The following is a 24,596-nucleotide window of genomic DNA, read 5'->3' as shown; positions in this document are numbered from 1 at the left end:
CTCTCACTGCCTGCAGAGGCATCCACCCAGTTGGAAACTGTTTGCCTTGGACATGGAGGTGGAATGTAGGTCCCACAATTCTGGGACATGGATTCTCCTAAAGCTAAGATGTGGACAGTTGTGTGGTCTGAATATGGTCCACAGCTGTTGAAAGTAGTTGCCATTTGGCTCAAAACTCCAAGCTTCATGTTCTTCTCTTGTACTGTTGCTGGAAGGCTTTCATACTGTGGTTCTGTGGCAATTCCTTAAGAAGGTGATGGGATATCGCTGGTGGATATGAAGTCCTAAAAACCTCAGTGAGAACCTATAAACTTTGAGGAGTCCTGCAGGAGAAACATGGGGCTGTAAATGTGTGCAATGGTTTGAAAATCATCAATCAAGTCCAAACTGGCAATGCCACTGCTAATCATGTCTTCAGGCATGGTCATTTGGACCATTTTGTCTGGAAACTTTCCTCTTCTTATTTCCCTTAGTATTTCTTGATATATGTTATTTATTAATACTTAGTTGGGTCATTGCTGCTGCACAGTCTGCTGCTAGATGTTGTGTGCTGTGACATCCTAGTTGGCTCTTGTGGGATCTCCTGCAAACAAAATATCTGGTGTCTCTGGTCCTTGAACTTTATGCCCATTTGCACACTCCCATGCACACACACCAACTCACGTGTATGGAGCTTCTGACACTCTTTAAGTTCAGTTGGAGAGGAAATAATCAACAATCTGCTGTAGTAAGTGTCAGTATATTAGTGATATGGACCAGATGTGAAGCCATATGGGCGAATGTCTTACTGAATGGGGCTTAAGTTCATCCAGAAAAAATCAGTGAGGAAAAAAAATTTGGTAACAAATCATGTCCAATATACTAAATAACCTCAGTTAGTACTCTGCAGGCTTTCAAACAGGCACTAAAATATGTTAGTTTAAAACCCCCATCCAACACTAATGTGAGAAGGTTGAGAACTGGTTGTAAAAGTTCATTGATTAGCAGCAATTTGCCTTTGGAGAGATGAGCACTGAAAACTCCACTAGCATTTCCTCATTTGACTGGAATATCTGGGGAAAAAAATATTGTAAGAAATCTTAGTTCTAAAGCTAAACTTAAAGCCACCACATAAGTTATGGGTCTGTTCCATGCATGTCTTTCTGAGTCCTGACTCAATCTTGTACTGGTGTCTGGTAGAGAGGTAGAGACAAGACATGTAACAACTGTTTCCTTTTGGTTTTTTAAACATGTCACAAACAGGAATTGGTGAACTTACTTCTGACTGGCAAAGCTGTGTCCAATGTTTTCGACAATGTGATATATCTGGACTCTGGAAATGGCAATATCACAACGTTGAAAGGTATCACAAGCCACAGTGATATTGGTTTGCTGTCTGTCTTTGAGCACTATGATGTTTGTCAGGTATGTGTCCCATTCTTCTGATTTTAAGTAAAAAGGAATCAATTACATTTAAAATTGGCTGGGAATGATACAGCAATGAAGAAATTACAGACTTAATTGCTTACTCAGAGGTACCTAATGCTATTTTAGATGTCCCAAGGAAGAGCGTGGTCTCCTTCTGGATGTTAGTTCTGTGTCAGGTCTGCCACCCCTTGGTAAGTGACCTTGGTAGTCTGCAGCATCTGAAATCTTCCATGCCTGTCTTCTTTTCTAACTGATCTCCTGATATGAGGGTCAGTTTACAGATTAACACTTCTATTTGAGGGGCTGCTGTTTAGATATATATACATGAACTAGGACCTGTTCATTGCAGTCAGTGGAGCTGAAAGCTGTTCAGCTGACAAAACCTAACTGCACTTGAGGCTGAGCTGAGTATGTTTCCCTGACAGTATTCATTAGGTCTCCACTGACTGTAGTGGAATTGAGACCCCCTGCTCACAAGTGGACACCTGTATCTTAGTCATGTATGTGTAAGCAACTAAATCAGAAGCTGAAGCTCACTGTAAGTATTCAGTTTTGCCCAAGTGATGGGGAGCCAGATTGATTTTAACCTCTACTCCCTGCTGTAATGGTGATTATATTGTATTAGCAGTAAAGAAAACCAAAAGTAGCTGTCAGTGTAATGGGAGTGTTCCCTTTAACATATCTTGGAGAGCAATATTTTAACTGCAGTCACCATGAAAATGAAAAGATAGCTGGAAAATTTCAAAGAAGTGACAGACATCCATTTAGCTCTGGAAAATTTTGTATGAGGGTTTCACTGGCTCTTTGCCAACAGAAATTGTGGTCAAGATGGACTACCTTCCCTGAAGACACGTTCTGTCTCAGACAGACAGTCTTGGGTTTGACGCAAGGATGCCATTTGAAATTCTCTTGCTCGTGTTAGACAATTGCAGTGGTCCCATCTGGATTTGCAATCAGTGCCTCTATAAAAATTTGAAAGTGATTAGCAAAGGATTTGTTTGTACTGATACAAATGTGTGACTGAAAACAAAGCTTGGTTTCAGCTGTTTCCCATATGGCTGAAGTCAGACACATTTTCCTGCTATGGACAAATTACCATTTTTGTTACTTTGATTTAAAGCAGCTCTTTAAGTTATTCATAAGGTTATAACAAGGCTTAAATTCAGTCAAGACAGCCTGTCAGTGTATCCAAATCAGATTAATTCAGAACAAACAGGACTAAAAATAATTCAGCTTCTGTGTTTAGTTCAAGCTCCTTGTCCTTTTCTACAAACTAGGTAACATTTAAACCCTGACAAAATAGTTATGCACCTCTGTAATGTTTTTTCCATTCTCTAGTGTGGAAAATTACTTCTAGGGAGCAAAATGGTAAGTGAGGTCAGTGTAGGTAAGACCTACTTCTTTGCCATCTGCCCTCTAAAAATAAAAAGTTACCCAGAGAATCAGACAGCATCTTCCACTTATTCTGCATATTATACAGTGGAGAGGTCCTGTGCCTTCTGCTAGTGTGCTTCTGCATGGGAGCTGGACTCATTAGCATTGATGTGTTTTCCAAGCTGATGACTCTTAATCAGTTACAGAAACTCCAGTAGACGTAGTTTCCTCTATTTCAGTCTGCACCAGTTAGGCATCTGATGCAAATTGTCTTGCTTTTTATTAAGAACATCTGTGAGTGCTCTGCATTTCAGTTTGTCTGTCTCAGCACATGGTGCACTGCCTGCCTTAAGGAGTAGGGCAAAAGTCAGATTCTGGTGCACTTTGGCATTACAGAATGGTAGGGCTTGGAAGGGACCTGTAGAAATCATAGTATCATAGTATCAGTCAGAGTTGGAAGGGACCATAAGGATCATCTAGTTCCAACCCCCCTGCCATGGGCAGGGACACCCCACACTAGATCAGGCTGGCCAGAGCCTCATCCAGCCTGGGCTTAAACACCTCCAGGGACGGGGCCTTGACCACCTCCCTGGACAACCCATTCCACTCTCAGGGTGAAGAACCTCCTCCTCACATCCAGCCTGAATCTGCCCACCTCCAGCTTCATTCCATTCCCCCTAGTCCTAGTCCTAGTCATCTAGTCCAACCCCCCTGCTAAAGCAAAGTCACCCAGAGTGGGTTGCCCAGGATCACATCCAGGCAGATTTGGAATTTTTCTGGAGAAGGAGGCTCCACAAGCACTCTGGGGAGCCTGTTCCAGAGTTCTGTCACTCTCATAGTAAAGAAGCTTTTCCTCATGTTTAGGTGGAGCTTTTTGTGTTCTAGTTTGTGCCTGTTGCCCCTCGTCCTCTTGCTGAGCACTGCTGAAGTGTATCTGGTCCCATCGTCTTGACCCCTGCCCTTTAGACATTGATAAGCATATGGATAAGACAACCTCTCAGTCTTCTCCAAGCTAAACAGCCCCAGGTCTGTCAGCTTTTCACCATCACAGAGATGCTCCAGTCCCCTTAGCATCTTTGTAGCCTCTGCTGGATTCTCTCCTTTTGTCCCCTGTCTCTCTTGAACTGGTGAGCCCAGAACAAGGCACAATACTCCAGATGTGGCCTCACTAGGGCAGTGTAGAGAGGAGAACCTTTCTCAACTTGCTGGTTAAACTCTCCTTCATGCACCCCAGGAGACCACTGACCATCTTGGCCACAAGGGTACGTTGCTGGCTCATGATAAATCTGTTGACAAGAACCCCAAAGTCCTTCTCTGCACAGCTGCTTTTCAGCAAGTCAACTCCTAACTGGTACTGGTGCATGGGGCTATTCCTCCCTAGATATGGGACCCTACACTTGTTGTTCAACCTCAGGAGGTTCCTCTCTCCTCAACTCTTCATCCTGCCCAGGTCTCACTGAATGGCAGCACAGCCTGACAGTGTGTCAGCTGCTCCTCCCAGTTTTGTGTCATCAGCAAACTTGCTGAGAATACACTCTATTATTCCCTCTTCCAGGCCATTGGTGAAGATGAAGTCTGGGGAGTCTCACTGTGGCTTCAGCACGAGAGGCCAGACTCTGCTTTCTGTTACAAAGAGGAAAGTTGGGAACAATTTAGAAGAAAAACTAAATGTCACCATTTTTTTGTGCAGTAGTGGAACTGAGAATAACATTTGCCTGCAAGTCCTTCAAAGTGACTCCTTTCTTCCTCTTAGTGTTTAAGTAAGTGGGTTCAGCATCCAATTACATTGTGGCTATGAGGATGGTAACTGAAACCAGTCATGGAAAAGGATTGTCACTTTTGGTTGGCTTTTTTTGTTTTTCATTTCCAGGAGTAAGAAAATCCTGGGCATGATATATGGTGAATCATAGACATCAGAGTCAGAAAACTCCCTTTAGGTCATATCCAGCCAGTCTCTCAGGGGATAATTCAGGATATTTTTATGTCCTGTTAAATAGTAGGCTTTCTCTTAAAAAATCTGTGTCCATGAAGTTCCTGCCTTTTTGCTCAGAGGGTCATTTGTTAGTTGATTAGAGTGCATGTAACTGTGATCTTAGATATATTTGTTCTCTTATGTCTCTACTTTGAAATGTGAAGATGTGCAGTACAAACTTGAAGGTACCTGAAAATGTGAAAATGTTCATATCTACTACACAGCTTGTGCTCTGGATACATAAATATTACATCTGCCTGTTCGTTTGCTTCGTTTCCTCTGATTCTCATTCTTACTCCTAATCCAGCCTGCCCCCTGAACAATTCATCCCCATCCGCTAGACATTTACAAGCTGATGTAACAGTTCCTCCCTTTTTCATCAGTACATCCTGTCCAGAGCTTATTTTTATTGCTCTACTCGAGACTTCTTACAGCTTACCAACCCATTTAGGAAGAGATATGAAAGATTCCAGACTAGATGCAGTAAATCCACATGGAGCAAGGTCTCTATAAAACTTTATCTCCCTTGTCTACTATGTGGAGTGTTTGTATATAATCCACGGTTGCCTTGGCATGTGTTCTGAGTGGAAAGCATCGTGAGGGCACGTGAACTGATTAATCCTTCTGTCAAACTTCTACAGTAGCAAATCAAAACAAAATGATCAGTCTTTTTTTTTCCTCCAGTGGTTGCCTGAAGAATCCCCCTGCTGCTGATCCATTAATCTCTTCCAGTGGATCACGGTGATGAGAAAGATGTGTGCTGCGTGTGATTTGCCTGGAATCGTTAATGTCTAATCATCACTCTTAGTCCCCGTGTATCAGCATGCCCAGGATATTTTTTGTTGGGTAATTACTTGTTGCAAAATGTTTCACAGTGACAGATTCAATCTGTTTCATATGCAAACGTTTAGTTTTGTAGTCAGATTCTGTAGTTTAATGGAACAAGCTCAAGGTCTCATTCTGCTACTTTTCAGTAGGCAAGTTGCACATCTTTGGATTTCCTTTTGTTGTGGCAAGCCTGTATTTAAGCTCTATTAATTCCATCTGATCTTGCACATGTAACTCAGAAACCTACATGCAGCTTTTAGGTTTCCTGGGAAACATTTCAAAAAGCTGGTCACATGAAAATGAGTGCAGGTTTTCCTTTGCTTGCTGGGCTGCAGCATGCAGTAGTTTGACAGTAGTCTCGGGGAAGCTGAGTTGCTTGTGCAACAGGGACAAGACTTCAGAGAAAGGGATGAGGCACAGAAGAGGTAGGGCCAAATTCATGGCAGTTGTGAGTGAGTAAGTCCATGCATTTGAATCAGAGTCTTTGTCCTAAATGCCACATGAAAACTGCAGGTGAATAAAAATGAATAATGAAATACTCTTTTCAAACCTTATTGTGTTGTTAAAATTGGAAACAGATGGCAACAGATACTCCTCGTGTTTATAACAGCTCATTGAAGAGACTAAAAGTGACAAAAGGGAAAACAGATCTGATTCACATCTGAAAGAATCAAATGTTATTGTTATTATTATTCTTACAATAATTATAATAATAACAATAAGTAATAATACCTAGCATTTATGGGTAATTTCCTATGAGCAGATGTGTGCTTTGATAAAGAGGCATGAAAGGAGGGAGAAAAACAGAGGAACAAAAGTTATCCCAGTAAGTCATCAATCAAGCTAGTGACTGAACTGGAAAGGGAGTACAAGTCTTCTGAATCTCTCATTTTGCAGCTAATATGATATTGGATGATTAATTTGGCCATCCTTCTGAAGTGCTTTTTGAAACCTCTTTAGGTATGTGCTGTTGTACATAAGGTAGAAGCATAGAATCATTTAGGTTGGAAAAAACCCTTAATATCATTGAAGCCAACCATGAACCTAACATTGCCAAGTCCAGCACAAAACCATGTCCCTCAGCAGCACCTCTGTGTCATTTAAATCCCTCCACAGGCAGTGACTGCCTGTGGCAGCCTCTTCCAGTGCTTGACAAGCCTTTCATTGAAGATATTTTTCCTAATATTGAATCTAAGCCTCCCAAAGAGATTACTGGACTCTTTTGAACATGGTCTCTAATTCTTCTTTGTCTTCACTGATTCTCACCTGATTTTAACCTATTCTGCCAGAATAGGTTAAAATATTCTGCTATCAATAAAATATTATCAATAAAATATTCTGCTATCAACTGACCTCCCAAACTCATCCTACTCTGATTCTTCACAATGTCCAAGTCTCTGCCTGAGCTGTCAGCATTTCCAGAGGCTTCTGCATGTAGTTCTTGCATTTCTGAAAATGAGGAGCGTGGAACATGGCATTGTCAGAAAAAGTCATGCTCATGTTTCCTATTTCTTTTCAAAAAGGGAGAGAAACATAAATAAACAGAATTTATTCATTAAAATTCCACAGATGGGAAATATTATCTTCGGTTTTTTGATGGAACCTGCACACTCCATGCTATAACAAGACCTACTTGAATTATTAAATTCAGCACACATGCTCTGTTTTCTGGCACCTCACCTGTTTATTTGCCCTGTAGAACATCCTTCCTATAACCTTATGTCTGCTAAACAGGCGCCTTTCACGGTCAGATGGACTGGATTCAAGCCAGGTCATTGGTTGTGGAGGGGGGAGGTTTAGAAAGAGGCTTTTAACCATCTCGTTTAAGAAACCCACAACAAAAATATGCATGAGCCAAATGGAAACTGATGGTTGGGTTTAGTCTCCCACTTATTTTTCAGTAATGGCTGTGGTAGGTACTGTGCCACGTAGATGAGTTAGGCAAAGGACCCTGCTATTTATGGGAGACATTTGTGAGCACCACTGTGGGCAAAAACACATGATACATACCAGTTTGACTGCAACAAGGCTGACCAAGCTCTGGCCATTTAAAAAGTCTGTTCTCCATGCCTTGGTTTTGTATCACCCTTTTTCAGCCTGAAGCAGACATTTTCTTTAATGAAGTCCTATTGTTCTCCTACCTGCCCATGGACAGTTATTTTCCCAGAGGCCAGTTACTGTTGCTGGGATATTGGCATTGATTTCTTGTCAGTGGCCTTCCAAATAAAACAGACTCACAGAGTTTTTGTTTAAGACAGTAAGAATAACAAGCTCCCCGTGTTTCAAAGAGTTCTGCATGCTTTGTAAGGAGGCAGAACACAAAATGTCTCTCTAGATTATAAATACCTGCATTTGGATCTAGATTTATCTCATCCAAGTTTAGGTCCCTTTATTGAGGGTTGGATGAGATGACCTTTAAAGGTCTGAGGAGGCTTCTTGGCCTTACCCTTCCAACCCTACGACAAGGTCCATTCCAGAGCAAAGCATTCTATGAAGCTGTGATAGGCTGAAAATGGTTCTGGTATGAGTCCAGTCAAATCCACTTACAGGTGATGAAGAGGGGAATCTAAATTTCTGAAAATGCTCATCCTTTCCTTGTTTGATTTTGCAGACAAAAGATATCCCCCAAATAGTAGGGGCCAGCCTGCGGTAGTGGGCCTAGAAATAGATGCTGCTTGACCTTAAAGGGAGTGTAGGAATGACCTGAGGTACCTGGAAAACCAGAGGCCCCTCAAAGGTTGTAAGACAGTGAGTGGACAGAGGCTTTAGGGAAAAGCAAACCTGCAGTGACCAGCCAACAGCTGGAATGCAGCCTGCTGTTAAAGGCAGCAGCTACTCCTCAGTTAGGATAACCGTCCTGACTGAAATGAAGCCTTCTCCCCATTTATGGGAAGCGAGGATCTGACCTGCAATGTTTTTATGCTCTCCTTATTGTCTTAAAGTTCATGCCCTCACCTTCAAGCATTGTAACTGAAACCAATACATACTTGGAAAATGTTCCTACAGGCCTTGTTCATCTGAACAGTTTGTCCTGACTTCAGTGGGGCTGTTATGTGAGTAAGGAACTGCAGGGGCTGTGAGTTTCCAAACGGTTCAGTATCTCTCTGATCTTCTTTTGTCAAATGTTGTTTGACAAAGCTTGGAAGTTAATTTAGCAGACCTGTGTAGGAAGCACACATTTTGAGGAGAAGGCTGGCTGTTCCTTTTTGGCTTTGATTTGTCTGCAGAGTAAAAGATGAATGTTTGTGAGAGTGATCTTTCGCTCCTCTAATTTGCCATCTTTTGTTGCATCTGCGCATTTCCCTTCTCGATAGCTCTTGTTATGAGTACCTTTGTAAAACAACATTTTCTTTAGTTTTAAGCCAAGAATTTACATAAAAAGCAAACCTGTTGTATAAAAGGGTATTTAAAATAAATAATAGCACAGTAATGAGTCAGGGAACAGTTACCTAATTAGCTGTAGACTCGTTATCTAACAGCAGAAATTCTCCTTGCGGAAAGTAATTGGGTTTGTGCGAATGGAACTCTTCAGATATGAGTTTGAAACCTCAATAACCAAAAAAAACCTCACACCCTCCTTATCACTGAAGATGCTCTTTTGATATTTACCTACAACAGCCTGTATGTTGGCTTCTGCCTTTTAGCAGCCTGTTAGGTGACTTTTACATCTGTATGCTCAAGGTGAAGACCTGAGGGCTGTACTGCAGGAGCTGCTTCTGCAAATCTGAATCTAGAAAACACACAAAGAATTTTTCTGTCGAAAATCTTCCAGTTTCCACTAGCACCCACTGCCTCTGCTGAAGCATGGTTTAAATCCTAAGAGTGGTAAAGCCATCAACAGGCATCAGTAATTTTTAAGGTTGTATATCACTTTTATTACTATGCTAGCCTCATCAAAACTACCTGAGCCTCTAAACTAGCAAAGTTTCTTTGGCCCATGTGTCAGTATCACAGAGACAGAAACAGATCTCACATGTTTTGCAGATTGGTAGCATGCCAGCAATGCAATGTCTGTTTAGGAAAGGATACATAAAACTGGTCATAAAATAAAGATAATTACACAGAGAATCCTGTACAGTAGTAATTCTGTCTGCTATAAGGATAATAAGCAGAGCTGGATTCAGAAACATTCCACTGAAAGCAAAAGGTTGTATTTTGGTTATTGCTTCCCTGAACAATTTATCAAGGATAAAACCCCCCAACAATTCAGAGGGAGAACAAGCAGTATTAGTCTGAACTTGGAATACAGCTCTCAGTGACAGGAATATAGCTGATAATAAAAATAGTTTGTAGTTGAATATTAAAATCCTAGCTGGGAGAAATAAGGTTTGCATGCTACACTAAGCAATCTAATCACTACTTTTACTCAATTATTTACTACTGAAGAGGCTAATGTCATTAACTGGTGCTGCAGCTGTGTAGCAGCAGCATGCAATAGGAGGGTGGTATCTTTCTCAGAACACATTAGTGTTAGGTGAAGAAAATACTACAAGATACTCACTGACCTCAGAAGATGCAGGAAACTCCCATGTCTCATTTCATATCTGCATATATTAAGCTTCAAAACCATAGATTCATTCCTCCACTTTAACACACTACAGAGATTAAAGCATATATATTCCTGCCATAAACATACATGCTATGAGAAATAATAGATATGACCCTAAATATAATACATATAATTAGTCTTAATTCTTTGCTCGACTTAAACCTTAAAGACTATGAGGTGAAGCAGCAGAAAAAGCTAAGTGCCTGCAACAGTCATCTAGTCCAACTGCATGGCCACTTCAGCTGATGTCTGGGAAGTTGCAATCTACCACAAGACAAGGGCTGCTTTTCCACAAATGTATCCTAATTGCCTATAGAATAATTCATCAGTGCTCATGTCCTGGCTGGGTGATCAGTAGTGGACACCCAGTACAACCTACTTGTTTTGCAACCATGCAATCCTCACCCATAGGCTTTCAACCACACCATCACTAACTGTAAAGGCTGTGCAATCAAACCTCTCCTTTATGCATAGTGCAACACCTCCACCTCACCTACCCTGTCTAGCCTTCCTGAACAGCCCGTAGCCCTCCATCCCAGCACTCCAGTCACAAGAGTCCACCAAGTCTCACTGATACCAATGACGCTGTAGCTCTGGGAGCTGACCAGTGCCTCCACTTTATCCTGTTTGTTTCTCATACTCTGTGCTGATATGCAAACATTTCAGATACACTGCTAAGCTCTCTGCATTCTCAAGAGCAGTGTAAATGTTCCCACTACGGTTGCTACCCTCAGGTAATGCCATGCCAACCCTTGGCTTATCTACTGCAATCCTATTGGTGCCACCTCCTACCCACCCTCCCCCCCCCCCCCCCCCCTAGTTCTAGTTTTGAGCTCTTGAGTGTTCTAGTTAAAGGGTCTCGAGTATGAAAGTAATTTATATGCAATTACACATGGAATTTATTACTTCTTTATAAATAAGTATACTTTCAAACTTTCCAAAGGAGAGCAAAGGCTTAGAAAAGGCTTAGAAAAGGCATCTGTTAAAGGAAGTATTGGGGGGTTTAACTGAGAATATTGATTTTTAGGAATAATGAGTCCAAAGAAGCACTTTCTTTCATAGCTGAGAATATTTTATGTATCTGGACTGTGAAGCTAGAAGAAGATGCAAAAGTGAAAGGAATGTATTATATTCTTAATCCAAGAGTAGATGTGGGGCTTAGTTGCCCACACGGGGATGTCTCATGTCATCTGAGATTCTATAGCATCTCTCATCTGGCTTTCAGGTACTGTTGCATTAAAAGCATAATATCTCACTGATCTGTGTAGCATTCCTGACCTAAACTCACTGTGATTTTATAGCTAGTGTAAAGGAAAGCATTTCTTTTGGCTCAGGTCCTCTGGGATATGATCTTTTTGTTACAAGAATACTACAGCCAGATTTAATTGCCTGCCTGTAACTCAAGGTCTGCTACTTGATCTATGTCTTCCATGATTTACCAGAGCTATCCTGGTTTCATGTTTTCCACGATGCATTCTTTCTCCCCCTGTTCCCCCATGATGTTCTCATGTTTTATATCTTCTAGATTGGGAGTTACTTGAAGTCCCCTAAGTACCCAATTTGGTTGGTAGGCAGTGAAAACCACTTCAGTGTGCTTTTTGGTTTAGAGGAGGATTTATCAGATGACTGCACAACAGGGCAGAGATTTGATCTGTATTATTATGATGGCTTGGCCAACCAGGAGGAAGAAATATGGTTAACAGTTGGTATGTACCGCTCACTAACTCTGCATCTCATCTCTGCTGGTGGCAACAGCAGCATGTTTGAAGGAAGAATCCAGTAATACAGTGGTGGTCTCAGGCATTAAAGATTGCTTGTGTGCCTGTTTCCTAACTACTGTAATTAGTTTTGGTGGTTAAAAGGAAATTAGTTTTCAGAAGGAAATTTAGAGCATGGACTCAAAGAAAGAGTTTAAAGTGAGCATGTGCTACTTTACACAATCTTCCAGTGACACATTTCCAAGGAACAGGTGGTGACCTGGCCTGGTGCTCCCATTCTCCTTCACATCTTCTCATGTCATGCCTACAGGCAGAATGTTCAAGTTTCCTGTTCCTCAACCCCACGTGCCTGTAATGAAATGAGCAGGGAGGGTGAGGAAGCGTGAAATCCTTGCCTCCAAAGCCAGCTACTTCAGAAGATGGCAGTAAACTGCCCACAAAGTCTAGTCTCATACCTGCTTGTAAGCCTACCTGCATACAAAAGATAGTCCAGCTTGTTACACTCGTCGTTTCAGGAAACCATGCCAAATCTTGCAGCTGCTTTTACAGTAATTACATCTCTCCAACTGGAAGGCATTTGGACAAGTATTCTGATGCTTAGAAAGCTCCTACTTAATGCCATATTAAGACATTCTTGACCACTCAACTCTTATTTGCTAATAATATCCTACTTCTCTTTTGTTTTCTTTCCGTCGTTATATTCATACAATCTAATCAAATTCCTCCTGAATCTTAAGGAGCCACTCTGTTGTAGTCCACTCTTCAGAAATAATCTGCCTGTATTCCTTATTTGCTCCTACACTCTGGTTCTTAGACAGGAGGAGTTATACATAGATGGTGTATGTTCTAATTGAGTCCATGTGGCAAAGCTTTGGGAGTGCTGAGGGCTTTAGCATCTCACAAGATCTGGTAGTGAATTCAATCATCTTTCTGACAGTTATTTATCCTCTTATTTCAATTTAAATCCCTCTCATCCCATTGTAGTGGTCCCATTATATATTATCTCCCCAAAAATGCTTAACCTTTGGAGGACTGTAATTGTCAGCTGGTTCCCACATGATCTGTCCCAGGTAAGTGACACAGATGATACAGTGCAGCACAGGACTAGAGAGATGGAGACACATCTTTTTTTACTATCATGTTGTACCATGCAACACAGAGTGCAAGCCAGGTGCCTTTCTCTATCTTCTCATCATGAATAAATCAGTTGTGTTTCCAAAATCCAGAGCCCCAAGCACTCAGATCTGTGGATGAGAAAGTTCTCAGAGTATACATACATTTTTCTCTTTACTGTTCAGCCTGTCATGACATATCTGTATGTTTCTCCTCAAAGACTAAACTTGCACTGAGAGGTAGATATCTTTTTGTTGTGGCTATAACCTCTTCCAGGGACGTGTTCTAGTAGATCTGTTGTTATCTGTGAAATTCTGCAAAAGGCTGTAAATGCAAATCATTTCATCATTCCAGAAAAAAAGCATTCCTAGCTCTGGCTTCACAGTAATCCTTTGCTAGGTCTGGAGGGGAAAAAAAAAAGAGAGGTTGCTTTACATCCAAAAGGTAACATTGATCACACACCTAACCATGCATACAGGACCAGCTGGAGGCATCAGAATGCCAAGTATTGCTGGCATTTCCCTTGTGGAAATACCAGCAAGCTGTGATGGTTAGGCAGTGTCACCTAGAGATACAGCAGGAGGTCCTGGGTGCTGCACAGCCACATCTCGCTGGCGCTGCTTATCAAACCTGTTTTCTTTTTGTTAGCAAGAAGGTGAATCCCTAGAAATAGGAATCTTGTTTATAATCAGGAGATTTATAATCAAGGCCACATTTCAGGAAATCTTGAAGGAATTACACTGGGTAAGAAAGGCAAAACAGCCAGAAAGTAAAAGGAGAGTTACATTTTGGGGGGTAATAACAATTGCCACTTTGCATGGAGAATTTGCCCTGCTGCTCATACTCATAACCATTAGCTAAAACATAGACAGGAAGTATGAAAGTCCTTCCTAGGAGCAGGGATTTATTTTTCCTTCCTAGCTGAAAGAACTCAAGTCTAAAAATGACAAAATTCAACAAGCTGGCAATGACTGGGAAAGGCAGCTGTGCCATCTGGCTATCCTGCTAGAAACACCATGGGGTGGACAGTGGCTGTTGCTTCACACTGCGAGAAGATCAGTATGATGGTATCAAGAATTCCCAGACAAGTCCAAATACTATTGGAGACCTCTAATGAACCATTATAAACTCTTCAATATCAGGTTAAAAAAGGCCCTTTAAAGATTCCTGTGTACTTCTAGGTTCCTGAGGATCTAGGAGAAATCTTCCAGTGCTTCAGGGGCTTTTAAATATTGGCCACTTCCTACTGCCCCAGCCCTTAGAGCCATTTAGAGCTTTCTCCATGTATTTATACCAACAACATCAATGAGAAAGGGAGAGCCAGGTTATCTCTATGACATGAGGAAGCCAGATACATCTGAAACTGGCAGCTATGAACATAGGAGCAATTGCCTCCTGTCCTGTCTACACCAGTCTCACTGAAGCAGAGCCATATCCTACACCCTGTCTTGGCATCCATTTGTTGCTCACAACCTACCCATTGGCTGGGTGACAGACAGAATAGAAAGAGAAAAAATCATAGTCTGCTGCAGTTTAAAATGTTTCACTCCACAACAGGAAACAGCTGAGCAGACTGACATCCAAGCTGGTCACAGGATGTTTTCTCCCTGGGAAGTTCAGTGACTACTTTCACTGCTGACAGATCCAGTGTCTGAGACACTGACCTCTCTGTTTTCCCCGGAACAGCACAATTGCCTCTCCATCCCAAAGGAATGCTCACAGCCTCTGATAGCTCTCTTACATCCAACACAGCATCATCTTCTCCTGTCTGTGCATTGCTCTGTCAAAAGTCAAGGGACAAGGGTGAATGAATCTTAACCCAGCTTGGACTGGACTTGAGTATCCTATTCAAGAGTAGACTACCTCTGTCCCTAGCATAGAGCAACAATAAAAATTGCTTTCTTGGTAATTATGACATCAGTCGCAAAGTAAAACCCTCATGACCACTCTTATGCATATTCTTTCCTTGAAACAATCTCTATTAGTAAACTAACCTAGGTCAGAGCATGAGTCTGAACACTGTCCCATGATCATCTTTACTGTGATATTGTCAGCACAGTTTTGCACAAGCTTCTGGTCCAAACCAGCTGATACGGGAGACAATCTGGGGATCATTCCCAACAATATCTGCCTTCAGCCACCCCCTTTTCAGTGTGTTCAGTCACCAAAGGCCTTTAGCCTTCCATCACATGAACAGGCAATAGACCACTAACCAAGAGAGTTCAAGAGGTGACAAAGCCATGGATGCCAGCCTGCTCACTGCATGGTTGTCTCTCAAGCCCATGCTATTTGCAAGGAGCCATAGTCATGGTATCTACTCTGAGTGTTCTTGGCGCTGCTCATGACCACTCCTGTCTGATGGTGTGAATGTGGGCATGGAATGGTATTCAAGTGTCAGCAGTGCTCACCTTCCAGCATATTTCAGCCCATAGGTGGAGTTCCCAGAAATTCCTGCACTATTCTATGTGTATAGAAATATAATTCAGCCACTAACAACGTCTGTGATGTCTCTGCAGACACGACTCAGGTGTGCACTGAAGGTGAAGAAAATGATCTTACCTCGCTGGTTGAGCACTGCATTGGGACAAAGTAAGTGAAACTCCAGGTTTTCATGCAGTTATATTCACAGTTGATATAGATAATATATGCAATGCTGGAGGTGGTAAAAAACATTGCAGCAAGACACCTTGCCAAAGTACTGCTGAAAAATCAGAGAAGATCTGGATACACCAAGCTGTGATAGTACTGTGTGTTACTGTAGTTAACATCAAAGTGACTAAGATTTTCACTTTGTTTTTAAAGGACTCTTCACTACATTGAAAGAACTGACTAAGGCAACGTCTGTTTGAGTGCACAGTTTGATTTCAGTACATCTAAAGTTAGATTCCCCAAAGTGACTGATTCCTATTGTAGAGGTATAATGAGAAAAGGAAAAAGTTTCTTCCATTTTCATCAGTCTTTGCTGAAAAACAGAGATGCACTGGGGGACCTGGGTATTATTTCTGATACTTAAAGCCTTGTGCTCAGCAGTCTTGGTTGTCTCAAGCTTTCCACGTGTCCATGGGCAGCACAGAGCTTCACAAGATCACAAAACACTCTGTTTTGTGAAGTCATTATTGACAGATCTTAGGTCATGTTCTCTTCTTAAGTACCATGCTAGCTCCTGTCATGTTAGGATTTTCATGGCCATTTTGAGGTCCAGATGATATTAAAAGGTGGCCTTTTAAGCAATTTATGCAAGTCATACTGGAGTTGATTCCCCCCTTTAATCCACTGGAGAAGTAAATTACCAGCAAATTCCAATGCCAGTTTATTTTGTTTGTTCCATTCTCAGGGCTGACTGATTTACCCTGATCAGTCTGACTCCTTGTTTTCAATATTCTGTTTACATTGAGCATATTTATTGAAGCATGGCCTTGCTAAAGGGTTTGCATGCTGCCTTTTTGTTGGTGTTGTTTTTAAGAAGTTTTTCTTTATGAAACAGTATATAAGGAAAAGTTAAAACAAACCAAACTAAACAGTATTTTATAAATTGGGAGATAAAACTGATGGAGGGAAGTGATTCTCCCCCTCTACTCAGCTCTGGTGAGACCCCCACCTGGAGTACTGCATCCAGTTCTGGAGCCCCTATTACAAGAGGGATGTGGAGGTGCTGGAAGGTGTCCAGAGAAGGGCCACGAGGATGGTCAGAGGGCTGGAGCACCTCTCCTATGAGGACAGACTGAAGGAGTTGGGGCTGTTCAGTCTGCACAAGAGAAGGCTCTGAGGTGGCCTAATTGTGGCCTTCCAGTATCTGAAGGGGGCCTACAGGAAGGCTGGGGAGGGACTGCTCAGGATCTCAGGTAGTGATAGGACTAGGGGGAATGGAATGAAGCTGGAGGTGGGGAGATTCAGATTGGACATGAGGAGGGAGTTCTTTACCATGGGAGTGGTGAAGCCCTGGAATGGGTTGTCCAGGGAGGTGGTTGAGGCCCCGTCCCTGGGGGTGTTTAAGCCCAGGCTGGATGAGGCTCTGGCCAGGCTGATCTAGTGTGGAGTGTCCCTGCCCATGGCAGGGGGGTTGGAACTAGATGATCCTTGTGGTCCCTTCCAACCCTGACTGATACTATGATACTATGACTTTCTGTCATACAACCATAGAAAACATGCATAAACTAATTTTTAGTAAAGCAAGCAAGAAAGCAAAGAGCTGTTAACTTATTTTGACCAAGCATTCATGATGAAGCTCCTTATCAAACCTTTCTCATCCAAAAAATGCAGTGTGGAAAATTTCACAGTCTGAACAATCAGATCTGAGAAGATTTATGGCTGTTTCCAATTGTTGCTTGGAGTTTTTCCTTTTCTTCATATGACTCAGTTCTGGTTTACTTCATGAACAGCTTTACCCAGTGTTTACCCAACAGCTGAACATCACCATCCTGTAGTGCAATGAGTTATATGCCCAACATCTGGCTACTCTTTGTTCTCTTATCCTCTCCCAAAAGGAAAACTGCATATGTAAGAGACTGTTTCTGGTTTTAGCTGTATTTGTTATTATTATCAGAGGAGAAAAGTTGTTTTGCTTCTGCAGGGGGGAGGAGGTTCAGGTTTTCAGTCCCTGTTCCGTAAAATGTCAGAAGAGAAAGATATGAATTTGAAGCAGATAACACATCAGATGGCTACAACCCGTCACCAGCAGGCATCACTTTACCCTGCAGACTCCAACCAAAGGGTCAGTGTAAGCACTTGTGCCTTCATTGTGGCTTTCAGCCCTAGACATCTGTAGAAGCAGTCAGGTTGTGAGCAAGAGATGTCTGGAATGTGCATCCCTGGGTTGTTTGGGAGACGCCGTGCAGACGTTTGATCCCATTCCTCCCCGAAGAACACTCTCATAGCAGAGTCGTGATCCTCGGCGCCTCTCTGCACTGGAGGAAATAACATCTGTTAGCTCTGCCTGAGGGCAGTAAAGCTTTGATCTGATACTGTCATCTGAATTCAGTGGTATATTCTGTTAACCCTTTAGCTTTTCTCTGTAGTAGTGGGGCTGGATGATACATTAGTTCATCTATTTGGCTTTGAAGTAAGGCATCCAGTGGAAATTCAGTGAATAAGAGAAGAGGAGAGCATGGACATTTCATCCTAAATTATGGATGTGCTCTAAAACAACACCAAATGATTTGTACAGGAGATACTCTCTGAATGTTATTCCAGACTGAGCATTGTTCGGGGCCTGAACCAGTTCCTCTTGGGTTCCCGTTAACTCCATGACCCTTGGGTGAGGTTGCAGATGAACCAGAAGGGTCAAATGTAGTTTGCATGTTGCTAATCTGATGAATTATAATTGAATCAGCAGCTAGAATCTGGGATTCATTTGAATTACATTGTGGCACAATAGCTTGGGGAAATGATCTCGCAGAATTGTCCAGACAGTTTGTTTCTCTCTGAGAAGAAAAGACTTGCTCAGCACCTGTGAGTGAGGATCCTCACAATTGCACACCTTCTCTTGTGCATACTCAGAAGGTGGGAAAAGCTTTGAACTGTCTCACAGGAGCAAACAGCCAAAGCCTGCTTCTCACTCTACAGATGGCTCAGCAAAAATGGTTTGAAAATAAACACAGGAGTTACGAAAGTTATCTTGAATCCTGCTTCGAAATATCATTTTCTGTTTAAGCTCTTTATTGAGAGCCTGTTTCAAAAAGGGCCAATTCCTCACTGCATGATGATTAGCAACACCCTGGGCCATAACAGCAAAAATGGCATCCATGCATGTTAGTATTTTCACAGTGCAGTGTAGGCTCAGAGCAGATTTCATTTGGTGTCTTTTGGTCTCTCTGGTGGTTTCTGTGGATCCCTCTGAAATCTACAATCACCGTGGTGAGATAGAAGGTGGTGCCTTGGGAAGATTGTGCACAATGATAAAGGACAATTTAATGGCATTACCTGAAAAATCCAGTGGGAATAGAAGGACATGAAATGGGGACAAAGTTGTACTTCCCACCTGCCTTTGGTTGTTCTGGGGGTGATGTTCTGAACCTCTGGGAGGGATAGTTCTCACAACTGGTGATTACCGAACTAGGTTGAATGTCCCCAGCTAGAACATACTCTGCTTTCAGCTTAAGATGTGAGGCATCACTGTTGTGTATTCCCACTGAGTCCTGGGAAGAGCACAGTCCTTCTGCAAATCTGTTATTTTTATTTTCTCAGCAAAATAAAAAAAAGAAGAAGGAAAAATTTGATGACAGCCTTCAGACGGTCACTTCCTTTGAGACTTTGCACTGAATGCTGCATGAGTTCAGCTTTTAGTTTTGTTTTACACTTAATTATCTTGCTCAGAGAAAGGCCTGAGCTGCCATATCCTTGCTGACACATTCTTTCCTCAAGGACAGAAAGAATGGGGCACTCTGGCAACTCAGTGCTGTCCTCACCAATGTCTTCCTACTGTGCGCATGCGCCCTGAGACAGATTTGCAATGCATCCGAATGCTTACCACTGGGAATGCAACAGTTGAACTCTCAGAATATGTGGGCCATGAACTTGCAAACCTGAGAAGTGCCACAGAGAAGGGTGTGATTCATGCAGTGAATGACTCTGACCACACTGTTAGTTGACTCATGTCAACACTGGAAGGTCATCAGAGAGCACCACCCTGATTTCACCAAGTCTTAGTTCAGATCTTTGTCTTCTAACATGACTTGAAACATTTGGTAACAAATGTCGGATGGATACCTTCTTTGCATCCAGTGTTGATCACATTCTTGGAGAGGGCATCTGCGCAGGAGAAGCCAATACAGAGTCAGGAATTAAAGACATGGAAGGGTTTTGGGTCTGTTGACAAGGGCATGTAGTGATATGACAAGGGGTGATGGTTCCAAACTGGAAGAAGCTAGACTTAGTTTAGACATTTGGAAGAGATTCTTCATGAAGGTGGTGAAGCACTGGAACAGGTTGCCCAGAGAAGTTGTGGAGGCTTCAACCCTGGAAGTGTTCAAAGCCAGCATTAACAACCTCATCTAGTAGGAAATCTCCCTACCCATGGCGGTGGGGTTGGAATTAGATGATCTTTAAGGTGCCTTCCAACCCAGACCACTCCATGATTCTGTAACTCATTTGGCTATAAGTGGTTAAATCTTGTACCCACCCTGGTAGGTACAAGCAACACAAAGGTACTTGTTCTGAGTCACTTTCTACTGGGGATCCCTTGTTGCCTAGAAGAGACTGGAAGAGGAGTAAGGAGACTTGAAACCTGGGCACAAATACCTCACTTCTGTTCCTTTCCCATTGAGATGTGATTAGTCACCCCGAATGAGTCCATCCTCATCTCTCTGCAGTTCATTGGGCTGTTGGGGGATGCTGGGTTACCTTTCCAATGATATGATTAACTGATTGATGTAAAACCATTGCTTTCCTTTCTAGGTGGCAAGGAGCTGTTACTGACTGGAATGGCACTAAACCAATCTTTTGACTGACCTGACCTGTACTTTATTTGTAAAGACAAAAAGGAAATGACTGAATTAGCGCATTCCTATTCCCACCAATGCAGGAAGTAGGGCAAGACTTGTGCAGTTTACAATGAGGAAGAATGGCATGGTTTGCAAGCTGGAAGAGTTTCACCTCAATCACCTTGTGCTTCAGATATTTTGCTTATAAAATAAACAACACTTACGTAAATTCCTTGCCACTGCCTCAATCATACAGCTTCTGAGAGTAAGCTGAGTTTCCACCACGAAATCAAGGTTACAGATGAAGCAGTGAAGTCGTCAACGTCCCCTTGAGGTCTCTTTCTGGATCCACTCTGTATCCTGCTATTGTTTCAAAACATCTGATGAAAGATGTGGAACCCAGATTTCTGTCACTGGACATGCCTTCTCTCTACCATCTTGTTCTTCCTCCTCAAAACTCCAAGAAATACGTATTCACTTCTTTACCTGATATTGTTAAGCCTTCTTTTGCACTGAACAGATTGGCACCCATAGTGGCTTTTCAGATAAAGCCTGATCTCTGCAAAGTTCTCATGTCATAAAATTAGCAGTGAGGACTGTGGTTTTGTGTAATCAGAATAATAACATAACTAAGTTCCTTATACTGGGTGTAGCTGGTGTGCAAGAATGTGTGGTGGTTTGGCCCTGGCCTGGAGGCCAGATGCCCGCCAAAGCTGCTCTGTCGCTCCCCCTCTTAAGTGGACAGGGGGAGAGGGGAAAAAAAAATATACCAGAAGCCAGGAATAGGATAGGAGCAATTTTAATAACACTAATAAGCAAAGAGCAGTAGACCACGCAGAAGCAAAAAGGCAGGGAGAGAGATGTTAGTCTCTACTTCCCATGAGCAGGATGATGGTTGGTCTTGGGAAGCAGGGCTCTCTAAGCTTGGTGGTTACTTGGGAGGATAGATGCCATGGACAAATCCCCACACTTCCCTCTTTCACTTCATTCTTATACCTGAGCTGATGTCATGTGGTGTGGAATACCTCTTTGGCCAGTCTGAGTCAGCTGGCTCAGCTGTGTCCCCTCCCAAGATCTTGCCCACCCCTCAATGTACTCCTGGGGCAGGGAAATGTTGAAAGGACACAGCCTGGATACTTAACAGTAGCCAAAACACTGCTATGTTATCAACTACTGCTGCAAAAACACAGCACTAGAAAGATGCTGTGAGGAGAATTAACTCCAGCTCAGTCCAACCCAATGCACAGTGCCTGACACTGATGTAGCCCAATTTTCCTTCTGGATGAGAGATAGCTGTATCAGTATCTTTATGTTTGTACCATTCTAACTGCTTACATACTAGGGTTTATTTACACCAAAGTAATAGATAAGATCTGTGGCTTGCTTCCTGGTAGTTACAAGAAAACAGAAGGGCTGTCAGGTTTGAAATTTAAATGGTGCCTGTCTGTTATAGATAACTGTTTTTCATGATGAAATAAAGTGCATGACCTGAAATGAGGTACTGTGGAGATGCACCACGAGGTGGTGAAACAGCAGTTTGTATTCTGAAATCAATTCCCTAAGTGACACATTTTGGTGACACTTTACCAAAATCAGAGGAAGTTGCTGAACTGAAGATTGGAAGAAGTGCCTTGGAGAAAAAAGGCAGATCAGTGGTGTTTCTAGAATTGTCCTTCCCACAGGTGAGTGAATATTTCACGAGAGTTTAATAGATAAATGTTACTTTTATTTGTCATTGCAGCATCTTCCTAGTCACTATGCAAACTCCTCTGAGCCCTGATAAACAGGGCCCTTTCCAAACAGTTGCTCTTCCCCAAATCAGTTCCCAACAAAAGTCCATTGTCCTGCTGTGTGTGGTGTGCAGATACCAAAAGTGGCTATGCAGATGCAACTCTCTGGGAGTTAACACCAGAGCTAGGCTTGAAAACCAACTTAAGTATAAGCCATAACAGAGTACCAGAAAAGTTTGGGTAGTCTTTGAATGAATACTTGTCTCCTCCTTTGCTTCCCATTCACATCAAACTATCTGTATGCAGTAACAGATCTCAAGGTTTCAGTTATTTAATTCAGGGAGCTGCAGTTTGTTTGGTTTAGCTGAGATAGGCAAATGTCTTTAAACTTTGTGAGATTAAGATGTCCCATTCAGCCTTTGAGGCGTAGGCTGCATCAGATCCGAGCTCATTCCTGACTCTGCTACAGGAATGCCACATGGCCTTTGGCAGACTCCTTCATCTTTGTGTCTATGGGGATGTGTTTGTACGGTCAGCTAAATGTGGACTCAGGACTGCTTATAATATACACTCATCATCCATACCTCAGGCACTCCAGTTCCCCACATAGAGCTTGCCTTGGAGTAAGCTTCAGTGTTTCTGGGAGTGGCAGATCTCAAACAGCCACAAGTGCCACATCCAAAGCCTTTCTTCCTCTTGAAATTTCTATGACCTATGTTCCAAACTTCACCTTATGAAGCAATATAGTTTGATTTTCCCACCTACCTCACAGCTACAGTATAAAATCAGATTATTATTTTTTCTTGGGGGTTTTTTGTTTGTTTTTTTTTTTTTTGCAGAATGCATTTGAACAGAAAAATAGGGCAGGCATGATGAATGGTGGAAGACTTTTGGAGCTAGGCTTAACAAATAAATTCCTCTCTGGGTTTTCCAGTCCAGCAAACCTAGACCATTTACTTTGAAGTACTGCTTTAAAGTATGCCAGTTTGATGATAACCTTCCACTCCCTGATAGAACAGCAGCAAAGATAAGTGTTCATCTGGGGAAAGAGGGAGCTGCCTGGTGACAGGCCAGACTACATCTGACTGGAGTATGGATGGCTACAGTGCAGACGTGTTCAGAGCAGCTGTTCTGCGTTCAGAGGAGGGGAGACATCTGAGTGTGATGTATCTTCACTTTAGGATGAGAAGAACTGTGAGCCAGGCTGCAGGATTATGAGCATTAAGGGAGCCTAAGAGGATTGTCTCTTGGCATAAGAGAAATATAGATTAGTGAATTGGATTTGGAAGCAGACTCTGGTTTATGGTTTATCTTGGAGGGTAAATGGAGATGAGGAGAGGCCATGAACTCTGACCCGCTTTATAGAACAGGCTGCAAAGAATTTTGATGCTCCTTCAACACTGATTATGAGTACTTTGTTTCTATTTTTTTTAAACTTAATTTCTACAACAACAGAACCTCAGCAAGACAAATCTGTCTTACCAATTAGGTGTCACTGTGTCCACATATATTTGTTCTGCAAAATCCACTGCCCGCCTGTCAAGTACTTAAGATGGACCTATGCCCTCACTCACAGAGGCAGAAATAAAGTACTTGGACCACTCAGCAAACGACCACCTGTGTAGGCTAATTCCACCAAGCTGGAGTGTCAAGAAACTCAGCATTGCTAAGTTCCTTCTACCATCCTTATTCCTGGAGCCTTAGAGCAGTATCTTCATCCACAAGGGTTTGGTGCCAGTGTCCTTACTAGGCAAGAGAGAAGGCTCTTAAGATTTGCTAGAACATCCTTCCACAAGGGGAAAAAATAATAGTGTAACCAAAATATGGATTTCTATCTAGTCCTTCTCAGGAGAGTGCCAGGGGACCTCGACAGGCTGGACAGATGGGCAGAATCCAACGGCATGAGATTGAACGCATCCAAGTGCCAGGTTCTGCACATTGGCCACAACAACCCCATGCAGTGCTACAGGGTGGGGTCAGAGTGGCTGGAGAGTAGCCAGGCAGAGAGGAACCTAGGGGTACTGGTCGATGGTAGGGTGAACATGAGCCTGCAGTGTGCCCAGGTGGCCAAGAGGGCCAACAGCATCCTGGCCTGTATCAGGAACAGTGTGGCCAGCAGGAGCAGGGAGGTCATTCTGCCCCTGTACACTGCACTGGTTAGACCACACCTTGAGTCCTGTGTCCAGTTCTGGACCCCTCAGTTTAGGAAAGATATTGACTTGCTGGAACATGTCCAGAAAAGGGCAACAAAATTGGTGAGGGGTTTGGAACACAGCCCTGTGAGGAGAGGCTGAGGGAGCTGGGGTTGCTTAACCTGGAGAAGAGGAGACTCAGGGGAGACCTTCTTGCTCTCTACAACTACCTGAAGGGAGGTTGTAGACAGGTGGGGGTTGGTCTCTTCTCCCAAGCAACCAGCACCAGAACAAGAGGACACAGTCTCAAGCTGCACCAGGGGAGGTTCAGACTGGATGTTAGGAAGAAATTCTG

At 42.7% G+C, this 24,596-nt stretch overlaps 1 protein-coding gene across 1 annotated transcript in view; it reads left to right on the top strand.

The window, feature by feature from the left end:
- MINDY4 (MINDY lysine 48 deubiquitinase 4) overlaps positions 1-20,505 on the top strand; it is a 66,354-nt gene extending 45,849 nt beyond the window's left edge. The window contains 4 exon segments of the mRNA XM_068146411.1: positions 1,243-1,404; positions 11,656-11,836; positions 15,478-15,550; positions 20,354-20,505. Coding sequence (XP_068002512.1) covers positions 1,243-1,404; positions 11,656-11,836; positions 15,478-15,550; positions 20,354-20,402 — 465 coding nt within the window. The 3' untranslated portion in view covers positions 20,403-20,505.
- Positions 20,506-24,596: the final 4,091 nt, after the last annotated feature.

The sequence above is a fragment of the Melanerpes formicivorus genome, unplaced genomic scaffold (genome assembly GCF_026170545.1).
Source record: "Melanerpes formicivorus ecotype bairdi unplaced genomic scaffold, bMelFor1.0.p_v2 SCAF_13, whole genome shotgun sequence".
NCBI lineage: Eukaryota > Metazoa > Chordata > Aves > Piciformes > Picidae > Melanerpes > Melanerpes formicivorus.
Note: the sequence above shows the minus strand (reverse complement) of the source record. Positions and strands in the feature narration are given on the sequence as shown.